General features: G+C 37.5%; 1 protein-coding gene across 1 annotated transcript in view; it reads left to right on the top strand.

The window, feature by feature from the left end:
• esyt1b (extended synaptotagmin-like protein 1b) overlaps positions 1-17,942 on the top strand; it is a 49,623-nt gene that overhangs the window by 3,348 nt on the left and 28,333 nt on the right. Inside the window, exons 4-19 of the mRNA XM_027147142.2 lie at positions 3,131-3,204; positions 5,723-5,795; positions 5,963-6,052; positions 6,299-6,354; positions 7,742-7,862; positions 8,373-8,549; positions 8,815-8,897; positions 11,024-11,072; positions 11,309-11,398; positions 11,596-11,691; positions 13,792-13,863; positions 14,518-14,604; positions 14,885-15,034; positions 17,358-17,462; positions 17,539-17,715; positions 17,812-17,897. Of these exons, the coding sequence (XP_027002943.2) occupies positions 3,131-3,204; positions 5,723-5,795; positions 5,963-6,052; positions 6,299-6,354; positions 7,742-7,862; positions 8,373-8,549; positions 8,815-8,897; positions 11,024-11,072; positions 11,309-11,398; positions 11,596-11,691; positions 13,792-13,863; positions 14,518-14,604; positions 14,885-15,034; positions 17,358-17,462; positions 17,539-17,715; positions 17,812-17,897 (1,586 nt within the window). The remainder of the gene's footprint in view (positions 1-3,130; positions 3,205-5,722; positions 5,796-5,962; positions 6,053-6,298; positions 6,355-7,741; positions 7,863-8,372; positions 8,550-8,814; positions 8,898-11,023; positions 11,073-11,308; positions 11,399-11,595; positions 11,692-13,791; positions 13,864-14,517; positions 14,605-14,884; positions 15,035-17,357; positions 17,463-17,538; positions 17,716-17,811; positions 17,898-17,942) is intronic.

The raw sequence follows: 17,942 nt of genomic DNA, 5'->3' as shown, positions 1-17,942 counted from the left end.
GAAAATGGATAAAAGAAAATGCCTGCTCATATAATTGTGGCACTGTTTCTCTACTTCTGTTTATAACAACTGATAAGCACATGATTTAATTTTATAATAAACTACCTCCAGGGTTTTGTGTGTTTGTTGACATCCATTTGTGTTTTGTTTTGGTTTAAATTTGGTCTCTGACCCTTATCTTGTATCCATGTTTGTCCATTTAATGTCTCATGATAACTCTCTCCTGTTTTCCCTTGATTAGTCTGTGTATTTATGCCCTTATGTTTATTTGATTCATTGTGAGGTAACACTGTGGTGTATTTCTGCCTTATGTACCAAGCCTTTTTAGTTGATTTCTGTTGTGTTTCTGTTGTGTTTCGTGGTTTCTCAATTTTTATTTTGTCTCTTCCCATAAGTATTTGGACACATTTCATCATTTTGCCTCTCTATAAAACCACAATGCATTTACAAAGAAGCAAAAAGTGACACTTTCTGCTTCAATTCAAGGGACTGGAATTGAAAACAGTTGCATTAATCATTTAGGAATTACAGACATCAGACAGTTTCATGGCCAGCTGTGGCCTGTTTCTTTGTTATTTCAAGAGATAGATATAGACCAATTGTTGAATTATGTTGGCTTTGTAGAAGCCAACATTCTGATTTCCGTTATAAGCTTATTATTATTATTATTATTATTATTATTATTATTATTATTATTATTATTATTATTATTATTAGACAAAAATTTATTTAAAAAAATGTGGCCCAGGGCGTTCGAGCCACATGCACCAAATTCGGATATGTTGTAGACCCTGGTCTGAAGTTTGTTGCTTCTATTTTTCTAAGCGATCGGAATTCCGGCATTCCGCGTTCGGAAGCTCAAAGTGGCCTTTTTCCCCATAGACTTCCATTATAAACTTTTGAGGTTTATAACTTGGCAAGTTTTCGAGCGATTTACACCGAACTCGGACAGGTTCTTTAGGACCTTACTCCGGACCAAATTTTTATTTCGGAGTTCCGATGGAATTTTTTCGGTTTTCCCGTAGTCGACGATCGAACATCCCATAGACTTGAATAGGGAATTCCGAAAAGTCCTCTAAGCTCTCACACACACAATACATCCAACATTAAGAATTGCATGTACTATTCTATGCAGTATAATAAGTAGAATCCCATAATGACTGCAGTATTGACATGAAATGTCCAAACCCTCAGTAGCCTTTTTTGCCAAAAGTATTGGCACCCCACCGGGTATTCTGGTGACGTCACGTGACATCACGTTTAGCCCCGCCCCCAAAACAAGCGAAATTAAAAATTTGCACAACATGGACATGTGACATATCAAAACATTCAGCACAATGAGGGGAACTGCCCCACGGGTATTCTGGTCACGTCACGTCACGTGAGGTCACGTGACATCACGTGAAAATTGAAAATTTGCACAACAAGGACATGTGACATATCAAAACACTCAGCACAATGAGGGGAACTGCCCCATGGGTATTCTGGTAACGTCACGTGACGTCACGTGTAGCCCCGCCCCCAAAACAAGCGAAATCAAAAATTTGCACAAGATGGACATGTGACATATCAAAACACTCAGCACATTGAGGGGAACTGCCCAATGGGTATTCTGGTCACGTCACGTGACGTCACGTGTAGCCCCGCCCCCAAAACAAGAGAAATCAAAAATTTGCACAACATGGACATGTGACATATCAAAACACTCAGCACATTGAGGGGAACTGCCCCACGGCTATTCTGGTCACGTCACGTGACGTCACGTGAGGTCACGTGTAGCCCCGCCCCCAAAACAAGCGAAATCAAAAATTTGCACAACATGGACATGTGACATATCAAAACACTCAGCACATTGAGGGGAACTGCCCCAAGGGTATTCTGGTCACGTCACGTGACGTCACGTGTAGCCCCACCCCAAAACAAGCGAAATCAAAAATTTGCACAACATGGACATGTGACATATCAAAACACTCAGCACATTGAGGGGAACTGCCCCAAGGGTATTCTGGTCACGTCACGTGACGTCACGTGTAGCCCCACCCCAAAACAAGCGAAATCAAAAATTTGCACAACATGGACATGTGACATATCAAAACACTCAGCACAATGAGGGGAACTGCCCCACGGGTATTCTGGTCATGTCACGTGACGTCATGTGTAGCCCCGCCCCCAAAACAAGCAAAATCAAAAATTTGCACAACATGGACATGTGACATATCAAAACACTCAGCACAATGAGGTTAACTGCCTCACGGGTATTCTGGTCACGTCACGTGACGTCACGTGAGGTCACGTGAGGTCACGTGACGTCACGTGAAAATTAAAAATTTGCACAACATGGACATGTGACATATCAAAACACTCAGCACAATGAGGGGAACTGCCCCATGGGTATTATGTTCACGTCACATGCTCATGTCCACTCACCTCCAAAAGTATTGGCACCCTAGCGGTCCAGTAGCTTTCACAATCTTTCTGTCCACTCGCCTCCAAAATGCACCGGTCTTTGCGAATACTTGCACCGTCAAAGCCAACATCAAAGTTTGTCGCGACGAACTTTACAAATCTAGTTTGTATTTGGTATCTGTTTCGTGGAAACTCTCGATATGCAGCCCAAAGAGGTGTTGATGTAAGCATGGGAAGCCATTGTTAGGATGGAAAAATGAAACAGACTTATTAGAGCCATATCAGAAACTAGCGGCCAAATCAACAAAATGGTAAATTCTTAAGGAATGCAAAACCAAAAGGCCTGGAAGATTACAGGAAACAACTAAATTGGATGATCAATAATTCCTTCCTTGGTCAAGAAAATCCATTTCACAGCATCTAGCCATGTCAAGAACATGAGTAGGTAGCCATATTATTATGCAGAGACATCTTCATGAATGTAAAAACAGTGCAAATAGTAAGTACAATTGATAAGCATGTATGTTTTAAATTTACAATTTTTTTTATATTTTCTGTTTTGTTTTGTTTAATATGACACATTATCATTCAAATATGGATTTGAATGATAAAACAGATCTGGATCCTTATCTTCTTTATACAACATTAATAGTTAATGGTTTCTGGAACAAAACAATTTGGTCTCATTTGCAAAATTCTGCATATTTATGTTTTTATGAAACAGGCTATGAAAGTTGTAGGAGTGAAGGCTCATACAGAGAATGAAAAAGGACAAGTGCTACTGGATGTCTACATCAGGTAAATCTAAGATTTCTTGTAGAGAGTAGGATCTAAATGTAGAATATGCAAAAAAGTAGCCTGAGCAAGTGACAATGTCTTACTGTACAGTGCATAACTGTAAATTTAATGTTTCGCACTTTATTAGAGAGCATTGTTAAAAAAAAGTGAAAAGGTAGAAAATTTTTAAGACTCTATTTGAGGATCACTGTTAATATTCTACAGAAATATTTCTCTCATTGTCTTTCTTTAAATTAAGTAGATCATCAAAAGATAATGAAGTTTAATCTCTTCTCCCACTAGAATCTCCAACAGCTTTATTTTACTTTTGTGCTAGTTCTGGTTTGGTTGACTATTGTTGGGTGTTTTATAAATCCTAACGCTCCTGGATACAGTACATGTCCCTTTTCGCCACATATTTGCACAGTTCGTAGTTAAGGTTTTGGAGGAATGTTGTTTTAGAATTTTGGTAAAAGTCAGCAAGACTAAAATAGGTTAGTAATATTTTAGACACATTAAATGAAGTATTCTTAGCTTATTGGAGTGATTTATCATATCAAATAAATTGATGTATAATCACTTCATTGTTTCACATAGTTTTAACAATCTTTTTCTTTTATTGTTATCTTAATCTTATACAATATTATTGTTGTTTGAGAGTTTGTTTTTTCTCTCCCCTAAATCATGTAGACCATACTGTAAGACCACATCCACTGTGACTTGTTAGTGTTACAAGGTATCAGTTGTGAATGGGGAGCAGGTGTTAAATTTGGTGTTATCGCTCTCACTCTTTCATACTGGTCACTGGAAGTTCAACATGGCACCTCATGGCAAAGAACTCTCTGAGGATCTGGAAAAAATAATTTTTGCTCTACATAAAGATGGTATAGGCTATAAGAATATTGCCAAGACCCTGAAACTGAGCTGCAGCACATTGGCCAAGACAATACAGCGGTTTAACTCGACAGGTTCCACTCAGAACAGGCCTCGCCATGGTCAACCAAAGAAGTTGAGTGCACGTGGTCTGCATCATATCCAGAGGTTGCATTTGGGAAATAGACGTATGAATGCTGCCAGGATTGCTTCAGAGGTTGAAGGGGTGGGGGTCAGCCCGTCAGTGCTCAGACCATACACCGCACATCAAATTGGTCTGCATGGTTGTCATCCCAGAAGGAAGCCTCTTCTAAAGATGATGCACAAGAAAGCCTGCAAACAGTTTGCTGAAAACAAGCAAACTAAGGACATGGATTACTGGAACCATGTATTGTGGTCTGATGAGACCAAGATAAACTTATTTGGTTCAGATGGTGTCAAGTCTGTGTAGCAGCAACCAGGTGAGGAGTACAAAGAAAAGTGTGTCTTGCCTACAGTCAAGCATGGTGGTGGGAGTGTCATGGTCTGTTGCTGCATGAGTGCTGCTGGCTCTAGGGAGCTACAGTTCATTGAGGGAACCATGAATGCCAAAATGTACTGTGACATACTGAAGCAGAGCATGATCCCATCCTTGGAGACTGGGCCGCAAGACAGTATTCCAACATCATAATGACCCCAAACACACCTCCAAGATGACTGCTGCCTTGCTAAAAAAAAGTTGAGGGTAAAGGTGATGGACTGGCTAAGCATGTCTCCAGACCTAATCCTTATTGAGCATCTGTGGGGGCATTCTCAAATGGAAGGTGGAGGAGCGCAAGGTCTCTAACATCCACGGGCTCTGTGATATCTTCATGGCAGAGTGAAAGAGGACTCCAGGACACCTGTGATGCTCTGGTGAACTCCATGCCCAAGAGGGTTAAGGCAGTGCTGGAAAATAATGGTGGACACACAAAATATTGACACTTTGGTCCCAATTTGGACATTTTCACTTATTGGTGGCCAGCAGTTTGGAGATTACTGCTGTGTGTTGATTTATTTTGAGGGGACAGCAAATTTACACTGTTATACAAACTGTACACTCACTACTTTTACATTGTAGCAAAGTGTCATTTCTTAAGTGTTGTCACATGAAAAGATAAATAAATAAATATAAATATAAATAAAATATTTACAAAAATGTGAGGGGTGTGCTCACTTCTGTGAGATACTGTAACTAGGTATGGAGGTTGTGTGCCAGCTCTTATTGAAAGACAACAATTTGTCTACTATGCATGTCGTTTAAATAATGGAGTCTAATCTCTCACAAAAATAAGCATTTGGAATGTATATGTATGTATCTAGCCATTTGCTTTCTGTAATTATCAATTTATACACCCATTTTCTGTGGGAGTTCGACAGCTACCCTGGGCAGTCACTTTTTAAAATATTTTTTTTAATTCCAGACAGGTGTGCATATCAAATAGCTTGGATATTGTTTATTAGCTGGCCACAACAAAATATGTCAGCAAATACCTAATTGTCCCCTTATTCTCACTTTCTACTTTCTTAAAGATAAATATATTGTTGATAAAGTGTTTAAACAACGTAACATTTTCTTGTTTTGGCAAATCTTATTTATGAATTACTATCTAGATTGCTGTGTAACTGTAAATCTCAATTTTTGCAGCTATGTGGGAAATGCAGAGATAAATGTGGAGGTGAAGAGGTATTTCTGTAAAGCTGGAGTAAAAGGAATACAGGTGAACTATAATTCACACTTGCTCTGTGCTTAGTTTTGAAACATCACCGTGTAATTGCCTTAATTCTATTAATATACTGTAATTATAGGATAAAGCATCATTATTGTACCAAGAGTAGAGTAATTACCTGAAGGTGAAGAAATATTCTTTGACTCTGTTTTTTTCAGCTGAGAGGTATGATGAGAGTGATTTTGGAGCCTTTGATTGGCGATGTGCCCATTGTCGGAGCGATCACTATGTTCTTTATCAGTAGGCCTGTAAGTTCCAGTACACTCGCATCTCCTTTGAAGCTATCTATTCCTTTCTTATTTTCATCACGATCATTTCCAGAATTCTAATTTAAACTAATCTTGATTTAGTTTAGTCTTTTAATATATCAGTGTTGCGCTTTTACATTATTATGTACCTACCTTGATCTTTTTAATATAGACTATTGTATTCTGTAAGTGTCAAACCCCTGTGTCAGCTTCTTCATTAAACATTCTCCTTCTGTAATTCATCAGAATTTGGACATCAACTGGACTGGTTTAACCAACCTTTTGGATATTCCAGGACTCAAGTAAGTGAAGTAGAATTAACTGTTTATAAGGGACAATTTTATAATTATTATTTTAAACATTTAACCACTTGTTTTAAATATATGAACTTGTATGTTTATTATTCATATTTTTTGATGTTCTTAAATTATTCCATTGTTATAAAAAGAAAATTGCAATTGAAGGACCCCAGTCTGACTTGTATCAGCACTGTTTACAAGCTTCACGATACAATATCATACAGCAATCTCTTTCTGGAACATAACAAACAGTATGTCAGTATGCCTCCTGTAGTTTTTCCAGTGCAGGGAGAACCAGAGGGAGTGGGTAGGGGTACCAGAGTGTTATCCCTGATAGTCTATGCAAGGCCTTAGTCCCCTATCGTTTTCTTTGACAACCAAGGAGGTTGATGCTAGGGCTTTCTTGGTGTAATTTTCCATTGCTTGGGTTTCAGGCAATGATAGAGGGTAGACTTGGCTCTTAAGAGGTGATGTATTAGGGAGAAGCTTAAGTGCAGTCTCAGGGCCGGTGTGGGGGTAAGTTCGTCGTGCGCTCTTTGCTGAATGCCTCCTGTAGATCGTGATACTTTTTGGGGATACAGAAAGGGTTTATGGGTTTGAGGCTTTCGATGAAGGTAGTGTACCATAGGTGGTTGAGATTTTCCCTGAGACAGGGGTTGAAACAGTGGCAGGACAATTGGCTTTCCAGGAGACCTGAGCATCATGGTGGTGAAGCCATTGGAACCCCAGAATGATGGGGTTAGAATGTGTAAATATCACATAGTGCCCTTATACATGAAAAAGCTTAATCTGCAAGGTTATGGGGATACTTTGATAATTGATATATACCTGTCCTCTACTGGTTGATTATCCACTACTTTCAGGGTAGAGCAGGGTATGTTGCTGAGCTGGAGGTCTGGAGGCTGGTGGTGTATTAGGATGACAGCTGACTCTGCGTCAACTAGAGTTGAAAGATTACACACTTCATTAGCATAGTGCAGTTGCACAGTTAATGTTAAGCTGTAAGGACATGAATTCAGGCCCCTGTTCATTATTAGGGAGAGGGTCCGAATATTTCCATTAGCAGGGCGGCGGTGGTATAGCAGGTGGAGCTGTTAAAGAAATATAGTTAGCTTGCTTGCTCAGTCACATTATATTGGAAGTTGAATAAAGTTTTGAAGCCCCTTTTTAGTGCAGAACACAAATATAAATATTTTGTGTGATAGGATCAGTTAAATATGGGGGGGGGGGTGTGTAATAGATAATTGCATTTGTAAACATGTTTGTATATATTGGAGTGATTGAATTTCTGCAGGTAGCTAAAAAAGACTTTAGTAAAATCATGATTTGGACAACCAGATAAGTCTGTATTCACTCTTTATTCTTTGTTGCTTTTACTCTTTTCTCTTAGTTTGAAGACAGACACTATGATAATGGATGCCATTGCCTCCTTTCTGGTGCTACCTAACCGCCTCACCATTCCATTAGTGCCAGATCTACCAGTGTCACAGCTTCGGTCCCCTTTGCCCAGGGTAACACACACAATTGCATATACACATCATTCACTCATAATTAGCTCCTCTCACACATTTATATGTACATAATCAGCCAGCTTTATGGTCGGGTCTTCATCAGCGATCATTTGAAGACTTCAGCAGGAAGGATTTTGTGTTGGGTCTGTGGTGAACCTGGAATTTGTTCTGACCCATTAGTTCCTCAGGAGCTCTTGATTGCTTAATTCCACTCAACTATGAACTGTTGTAATAAAGACATTATTTACATTTACATTATTTAATGTCTAGTGTCAGCCAAATGAGGATGGGTTCCCTTCTGTGTCTGGTTCCTCTCAAGGTTCCTTCCTCATCTCCAATCTTAGGGAGTTTTTCCTTGACACTGTAGCCTCAGGCTTGCTCATTAATGATATATGTTAGAGATATATAGTAACAATTTTAAACTGTAAACTTTACATTTACACTGTAAACTTTACACTGTACATTTCTTATATACACAATCACTTTCCTCATTTCTCTGCTGTTTTCCAGGGTGTGGTTCGCATTCATCTTTTGGAAGCTGAAAGTTTGGCTGCCAAAGATAACTATGTGAAGGGTCTGATGTCAAGCATGTCTGATCCTTATGCTTTGATTAGAGTGGGCCCACAGTCCTTCAGGTCAAAACACAAAGACAACACAGACAATCCAAAATGGGGTGAGATATATGAGGTAAGAGACACACACGTACACACATAATCACCCATTAACCATCCAGTTTTAAACAGAAAGTAATATGCAACATGTAAGCGTAATGTTACTGAAATGTGTAGTAAGCTGTGTCAGCTATAATAATCTGGATAAATCTTAAAAACAGTTTTTAATTCACAACAGGAAAAGTAAAAAATCATATGTTAAGATACTTCCTTTATGAGCATGCACCTCTAAGAAATAATACTATGTTTGACCTTGACTGTCTTGTGTGTTTTACTTTCAGGTAATTGTTCATGAGGTACCTGGCCAAGAGTTGGAGGTAGAAGTGTATGACAAAGATCCAGACAAGGATGACTTTCTGGGCAGGTACCATCAATACTCTTTGTTTTATATGCACCCACGTTTGCTTTTAATATTTTGCCATGCCTATGTTTCAGAGAATAAAACAATGTTATCTTTTTGAAATGTATCTTTATCTTTTATTTTTTATCTTATTTTATTATTTTTATACTTTATTTTTAAGTTATCTTTTCTAACTTTCATCTGGAGTAACTATTTAACTTTCCTGTTTTCCAATGTATGGTGGCAGTGTTGTACAGCTTCATTTACAAAGATGGTTAAGGCAATACAAATTGTATGTAATACTCATTCCTGTGCCATGGAACCCCACCCCTGTTTTGCTTTAATTGACAAGAGAGAGACAATAAAGCCATACCTCCCAACCTGGGAGCACAGCCAATTTTTCACTCTTGAGGCCTGGCTAATGATGGCTGTGGCATTGTTGAGCTTAAAACTTTGAATATCCTGTTCCAAATGCTTTTCCAGTGTGCTGCTTGGGGCCCCAACACAGTCTGAAGATTTCTGGTTAATTGATGTTTTTTATTTTATTTTATAGTGTATTGTTAACTAATTGTATAGTATGTTTACTATATCTATTGGCTGTTACTATATTTTCCACAGGCAGTGTAACCATTAGACTTGGGATTCTGCACCTGAGATTGGGTAGACCTTGTGAATAGCATGCTCAGTAGACAATGATGTTATCAAACCAGAGCTGTAATTGCAGAACACAAATTCATTAAACTGCCTTTGAAATGCCTCTAATGATTTGTTTGCATTTCAGGCAGACTTTATATTACAAGGCTCTGCCAATTAAACAGTTTTTGCCATACTTTGGTAATGGCATTTGAGCCAACAAAATTTCCTTTCTATTTCATTCAGTGTCATTTGCAGAGCATGAAGTGTAAATTGGAAATTGCATTTTGAATATCACATTTGAGGCCAGGGTAAACTGACTGTGTTAATACAGCATACAATTTTGCATCATACAAATTTGAAACCACTCTGTCAGTTGTTTGATATTTGGACTGCATGTAGCATTAATTTACAGACAAAGCCTTATTTAGCCTGTACCCCTAGTGGCAACACAGATGGAACAGATGAATTGATTTTAGCTTTAGCACTGCTACTGTACAGATTTCAGAATTATTGTGTTTTTGAATGCTGGTTAGATGTAAGAATCACCCTGTTATACCGTACACTGATGGTAATTGGTAGTAATTGAAGTAATTGGTGGTAAAGCAGTTTTACATGAATGACTAAAGAAGTGGAGCACAATAGTACGGAAGCATATTGCATTCACTTGAGGAAAAAAATCTACTCTGTTTTTCTCAATTAATGACTTAATTATCTCAGAATTATGAGATAATTTTTCATGAATAAAAATGTTTTGCTCTGTTTTTCTGAATTAACGACTTAATTATTTCAGAATTATGAGAATAATCTTCATGAAAAAAATTATTTTGCTCTGTTTGTCTGAATTAACGAGATCAGTTAAACTTGAAAGGCGGGACATGTTTACTTCCATGCAATCCACCTAAAATAGAGCTCCTGGCAGGATTTTGAGGGATCAAGCAGATCAGAATGTTCTTTTCGTCTGAACAGGCGCAAAGTCTTGAGGTGTCTGCGCAAAGTTGACGCATTAATAACAATACCATTTATATTACTTAAAGACAGCAGTATCTCCCAATGTCTCAAACCCAAAGTAAAATAAAACCGGTTTAAACTTGAAAGGTGGGACATGTTTACTTCTATGCAATCAACCTAAAATAGAGCTCCTGGCAGGATTTTGAGGGATCTCATTAATTCAGAAAAACAGAACAATTTTTTTTTTTATGAAAAATGATCTCATTCTGAGATAATTAACTCATTAATTCCGAAAAACAGAGCAAATACATTTTATTTCAAGAAAAAATTCTCATAATTTTGAGATAATTAAGTCGTTAATTCAGAAAAACAGAGCAAAAACTTTTTATTCATGAAAAATGATCTCTTAATTCTGAGATAATTAAGTTGTTAATTCAGAAAAACAGTAGATTTTTTTCCCTCAAGTGAATGCAATACAATAGAGCTGTTTTTTTTAAATAATAGTACTAAAGAAGCAGATTGCTGAGTTCTATCAGGACTGATTTTTTTTTTATGTTTATTTTCAGAGCAAAGTTGGATTTGGGAAAAGTTAAGGAGGCTAAAATTGTTGATGAGGTAAGATTCTTTGGAACGATAATATAACTCATATTGATCTTAATACTCATATTAATATTCATATTTGTTTTTTTCTGTTGATCTCATTTGTGTATGTGTTTTCTAGAAATACACACACAAACTGATGACACCACTAAAATAACAGACTATATGTCTTGTTAATTATTTATTATTGCACTTTCTCAATTTATCCAAATTTAATTTCCCTCACAAAACGAGCTAATGTTTCTTTTCAGTGGTTCACTTTGAAGGATACTCCCACAGGGCGTGTTCACCTCAGACTGGAATGGTTGAAATTACAGGACACCACTGATACCTTGGAACAGGTAAATGCATTTCTACACATTCAAATATGAATACAAACACAAGTACAACTGTGTTCAATATAGTGCAGTGAGATGCTAGGTTTGAGATGCAGATTTCAAGTATGAGAATTGGTTTAATGTTGAGGCATACTGTTACTGTATGCTTATTCACACACACAAACACACACAAACACACATACATATTCTTTCTTTTTCAGGTAATGAAAAGGAATAAAACCTTTCTGAGTAATACAGCAGATCCCCCCTCATCAGCTATCTTGACAGTGTATTTGGACAAGGCAGAGGCACTTCCTGTAAGTCACAGTTTCCACTTCCCTTTTCATGCTCTGAAATTGTTTTCCAGGTATATAACGGTTGAATAACTACAACCGTTGAATAACGGTTGAATACTTTTGTCTGTGTGGCTGTGCTTCTGATGGTTCTGCTAATATATAATGTTAGTTAGTATTGGAGGTACTAGCTCCCTCCAATACTAGGACTGGAAGTACTGGAGGTTAGTATTTGAATGTTGTGCATTTTGACAAAAAACCTAGACCCAATTAAAATTTTCAGATACTGCTATAATATGAAAACATACAACAAAAGCCTTTTTATAGGTAGCTAATTCACATTTAGAGGTAAAAATCAACAACAACAAAAAATCTCTGCCTAATTTTCTGCACTTGCATGTGAAGATGGGTGAGAAGTAAAAGAAAAAAAGAAAAATACAGTGTTCAGCCACAAAAAGCCACCAAAACCATAGTCAGTTGGGTTGAGATCAAGGCCATAGTATGTAATTAACATAATATGGCTTTTGTTCAAAGCACTCCAGTGGCTCTCATGCTTATATTATTGATCTTGTTCTAAAAGCAGAATGATTTCTGAAACTATACTCCATAGTTTGGGGTAATATAGAGACTTGAGAATTGAACAAGATACAAATGGGACAAAGTGTACATGGGACAATGCAATGACTGGGGATTTAATGTACAGTGGTGTGAAAAAGTCTTTTCCCCTTCCTGATTTTTTTTGCATTCAAAGACACCTGTTCACAATCAAGAAATCACTTAAAGACCTGACTGACAAAGTAAAGATCCTCAAAAGCTACACATCATGACGAGAACCAAAGAAATTCAGGAACAAATTAGAAAGAAAGTAATTAAGATTTATCAGTCTGGAAAAGGTTATAACGCCATTTATAAATCTTGGGACTCCAGCAAACCACAATGAGAGCCATTATCCACAAACGGTGAAAACATGGAACAGTGGTGAACCTTCAGAGAAGTGGCCGGCCGACCAAAATTACCCCATGACTCCATACCCCATGACCCCATGATGACTCATCCCAGATGTCACAAAAGACCTCACAACAACATCCAAAGAACTGCAGGCCTCACTTGCCTCATTTATGGTCAGTGTTCATGACTCCACCATAAGAAAGAGACTGGGCAAAAATGGCCTGCATGGCCAAGACAAAAACCACTGCTGAACAAAAAGAACATAAAGGCTCATCTCAGATTTGCCATAAAACACCTGATGATCACCAAGACTTTTGGGAAAATACTCATTGATTGATGAGACAAAAGTTGAATTCTTTGAAAGGTGTGTATCCCGTTACATCTGTCATAAAAGTAACACTGCATTTCAGAAAAAGAACATCATACCAACAGTAAAATATTGTGGTGGTAGTGTGATGGTCTGGAGCTGTTTTGCTGCTTCAGGACCTGGAAGACTTGCTGTGATAAATGGAACCATGAATTCTGCTGTCTACCAAAAAATGTGTGGACAATGTGTGGACAATGTGTGGCCATCTGCTCATGACCTCAAGCTGAAGTGAAATTGGGTTCTGCAGCAGGACAACGATCCAAAACACAACGGCAATTCCACCTCTGAATGGCTGAAGAAAAACAAAATGAAGACTTTGGAGTGGCCTAGTCAAAGTCCTGACCTGAATCCTATTGAGATGCTGTGGCATAATCTCAAAATGGTGGTTCATGCTCAAAAACCCTCCAATGTGGCTGAATTACAACAATTTTGCAAAGAACTTGCTGCCAAGGGTGGACCAACCAGTTATTAGGTTTATGGGCAAGCACTTTACACACATGGCCATGTAGGTTCGGATTTTGTTTTCCCTTAATAATAAAAACCTTTGTTTAAAAACTGCCTGTTGTGTTTACTTGTGTTATCTTTGACTAATATTGAAATTTGTTTGATTATCTGCAACATTAAAGTGTGACAAACATACAAAAAAAAAAAATCAGGAAGGGGCAAACACTTTTCCAAACCAGTGTACATGTGAGCTTGTAAAAGTAATACCATTAAACCTTTTCAGAAAACAGACAACGTGTCTGTGTTTAGATGTTGTTAATGTCATTTAAACATTTCTCTTGTTTATTTTCTTGTCATCATTTCAGATGAAAAAAGGCAATAAAGATCCCAGTCCAGTGGTACAGCTTTCTGTGCAAGACATAACCCGAGAAAGCAAAGTATGCTGCACAAATACACACAGAAATATATATGTTGTCATTTTGGTTGGGCTCAAGAGAGTTTTTGTGTGTGTGTGTGTGTGTGTGTGTGTGTGTGTGTGTGTGTGTGTGTGTGTGTGTGTGTGTTTTCTGTTGTTATTTTGTAGTCTAGTCCTATTTTGTAGTTCATCATTCACTGAAACATTAGTATTTTTGTCTAGAATGATCAGTACAATACCACCTCTATAGCCCCCTTCTTAGTGGAGATGCAAAGATGAATAAATAATTTGTCACATCCAAATAGTACAACAGCAAAACCTTTGAAGGATCAAAACTTTTGAAGGATCTATTAATCAAGCAATTCACACTATCTAAGGCATTCCATAAAAACAGATTCATGTACAGTTTGGACAGTTGCATGTGCGTTATGCATGTGGGGCAGAGTTTTATATTTATAAAATACAATTATATATTAATTCTGACCTTGTTGTTTTATATATCCAGTAGAGGTAGACTAACTCATGTACCAAACTGTAATTAATTGTTTAGGTTGAATGGACTATGTAAACTGCACTTTCCACTTAAACTGTACATTTAAACTTGAATTATTTCCTATTTTTATTGTAAGACCAATTATTGTTTATTACTCCTTTCTACCTCAATGTGTTCATGCAGACCAGCTGGAACACAGTTAATCCTGTTTGGGAAGATGCCTTCACATTCTTCATCCAAGATCCACACAAACAGGAAATTGATATCCAGGTACGGAAGTCCATTAAGGCATTGTTTAACTGGAATAATGGTGCCATAGTGCAATGCAACACAACCCTAAATCCACTCCAATATAAACAAGACATTACAGGAAATATGCTAATAAAATTAAATTGTATGGAGGAATTTTCATGCCATTTTTGCATTATCCTTGTAATGTCATAACAATTCTTTGTAATTAATACTTTCCTACTGGCTTCTTGTTGAGTTTCACAGAGAGATTGTGGCTGAAAGATTTGAACTCTTGATCATGTTCTCTGTGTTCCCCCAGGTGAAAGATAATGACCGTGTACAGCCCCTTGGCAGCCTGTCTCTACCACTCTCTCGACTTCTAACTTGTCCTCAGCTCAGCCTTGATCAGTGGTTTCAGCTTCATAATTCTGGACCAGCCAGCCGTATTCACATCAACACTATACTCAGGGTAACCATAATTTATTTGCAATATACAAATACAATTTTCCTTAAGCTTGTACCTAAATGTTTTTTTTGTAATTGAGTACAAAATGCAAAATAATGACCATATGCTCATATGTACAATTTTAATTCCGAAAAACCACATGAGCCAATATTTTATTCAGAATAGAACATAGATGAGATAACAAATGTTTAAACTGTGAAATTTTACACTTTTATCCACAAAATAAGCTAATTTCTAATTTGATGCCTGCTACAGGTCCCAAACAGTTGGCAGGGGCAGTAAATGGATGAAAATCAAGAGATTTTGAAAAGAACATCTTATAACTAATTAAGTTAATTGATATCAGGTTTGTAACATGATTAGCTATAAAGCAGATGTCTAAGAGAGGCAGAGTATCTCGTGCCCCTTTTCCACCGAGGCAGTTCGAGTGCTGGTTCGGAGCCAGAGCCTAATTTAGAACCAGTTCTTTCTGTTTCGACAGCCAAAGCACCGGCTCCGAACCAGAAAAAGTGGTTCTTAAGTAGCACCAAAACGTTGCTGGTCTAGACTTAAGAACAGTTTGCATCAGATCTCCAATCTGTGAAAGAGTGTGTAAAAAGATTAATTTATAGTGCTTATCATCTTCAAAGGATTCAGGAAAAACTGGAGAAATGTTTGTGCGTAAGGGACAAGGCAGAATACATTGATTGGCTGCCTGTGGTCTTTGGGCCCTCAGACGACACTGCATCACTCATCGACATGATTGTGTAAATTAAATTAATAAATGGGCCCAGGAATACTTCCAGAAACCACTGTCGGTAAAAACAATCTGCTGTGCCATCTGCAGATTCCAACTAAAGCTCTATCATCCAAAAAAGGAACCCTTATTTTAACATTGTTCATAAGCACCGTCATGTCCTGTGGGACATGAATCTAAATTTAACATTCTTGTTGGAATTCACGACGCCATGTCCTCTGGCTAATGAGGAGGGAGACCTTCCACCGTATTATCATCATTTAGTTCAAAAGCCAGCATCTCTGATTGTATAGGGGTGTATAAGTGTATAGGGTATGGGCAGCTTGCATTTTTTGAAAGGCAGTATGAATGCTAAAAGCTATATAAAGCTTTTAGAGTAACATATGCTCCCCTCAAGACGACGTCTATTTCAGGCCTTGTGTATTCCAGAAGGACAGTGCAAAGCCACATACTGCAGCTATTACCACAGCATTACTTCATCGTAGAAGAGTCCGAGTGCTGCATAGGCCTGCATGCATTTCACCTGTAGAGAACTTTTGGCGAATCATTAAACAAAAAAATATGTCAAAGATGACCACAAACTCTTCAGCAGCTGGAAACCTATATCAGGCAAGAATTGGACCAAATTCACACCAAAATGCTTTGAAAAGTAGAGGAGATGCTCCACCATGGTAAACATGCCCCCATCCCAACTATTATGAGACAAGCAGCAGACATCAAATTTGAAATGAGCTCATTTATTGGATAAAAGAGTAAAACTTCTATGTTTAACCATTTATGTTATCTATGTTCTATTGGGAATAAAATATTGGCTCATGTGATTTTTAAAGTCTTTTAGTTTTCATTTTATTCATATTTAAATAAATCCAGTTACAATGCATACAGAAAGTATTCATTTTTTACAGCCTTATTCCAAAATGGATTAAATTCATTATTTCCTCAAAATTCTACAAGCAATATCCCATAATGACAACATGAAAGAAGTTTGTTTGAAACCCCATTGCAAATTTGTTACAAATAAAAAATTAAAAAAAAATAATTACATGTATTCACAACCTTTACTCAATACTTTGAAGCACATTTGGCAGCAATTACAGCCTCAAGTCATTTTGAGTATGATGCTACAAGCTTGGCACCCCTATTTTTAGGCAGTTTCTCCCATTCTTCTTTGCAGGACCTCTCAAGCTCGATCAGGTTGGATAGGTATCGTCAGCGACCATTTTCAGATCTCTCCAGGTTCAATCTGGTTCAAGTCTAGGATCTAGCTGTTCTACTCAAGGACTTCCTGAAACAAAGATTTAATACATTTGCAACGATTTCATACAAAATTCTTTCATATTGTCATTATGGGGTATTGTTTTTAGAATTCTAAGAAAAAGAATGAATTTAATCTATATTCGAATAAGGCTGTAACAAAATGTTGAAGAAGTTAAGTGCTGTGAATACTTTCCAGATACACTATATTTTGGATTCAATAAATAAATATGACATTTGTGCTGTGTGCAACTGATATAATGTGTTTGTTGCAAATTAAATTAAATTAAATTTGACTTTAATGTATAATGGTTCTGGTGGTATTTTGTGTTTAAGGTGCTCTGGATTGATGAAAGTGCTTTATCCTCCTCTCTTCTCTCGAGTGATCCAGTTTCTGCAAGACCTCAACATACCTCCACTGATGACAGTTTTGCCACTGAGGTAAACCAAAAAGACAACAGTTTTTTCAGATTTGAAGCATTGTTTATTCTATTTTGCTCATGATTCTTCTCTGTAGGGGGTGCTGCGTATTCACCTGATGGAGGGGAAAAATTTGATACCCAAGGACAACTTGATGGGAGGCATGGTGAAGGGGAAGAGTGATCCCTATGTCGTCATTAATATTGGTGGAAGCACCTTTAAAAGTCTTGTGGTTAAGGAAAATCTCAACCCCACCTGGAATGAGATGTTTGAGGTAGAAATGTTGGAATGTGTTAGCCTGCACTAGTCTAGGATGCTTATCGTTATTTCTCTTGTATTATCGTTACTTTTCCACGAATTTCTATTTTAGGTGGTTTTGACAGATCTCCCTGGTCAAGACTTAACATTAGAGGTATTTGATAAAGACATGGACATGAAAGATGACTTCATGGGCAGGTGATGCACTAAAATCATAGCTGAGTTTCGGTTTAACTTTGTTCA

Source organism: Tachysurus fulvidraco, chromosome 5 (assembly GCF_022655615.1).
Source record: "Tachysurus fulvidraco isolate hzauxx_2018 chromosome 5, HZAU_PFXX_2.0, whole genome shotgun sequence".
In the NCBI taxonomy this organism is placed as follows: Eukaryota; Metazoa; Chordata; class Actinopteri; order Siluriformes; family Bagridae; genus Tachysurus; species Tachysurus fulvidraco.
Note: the sequence above shows the minus strand (reverse complement) of the source record. Positions and strands in the feature narration are given on the sequence as shown.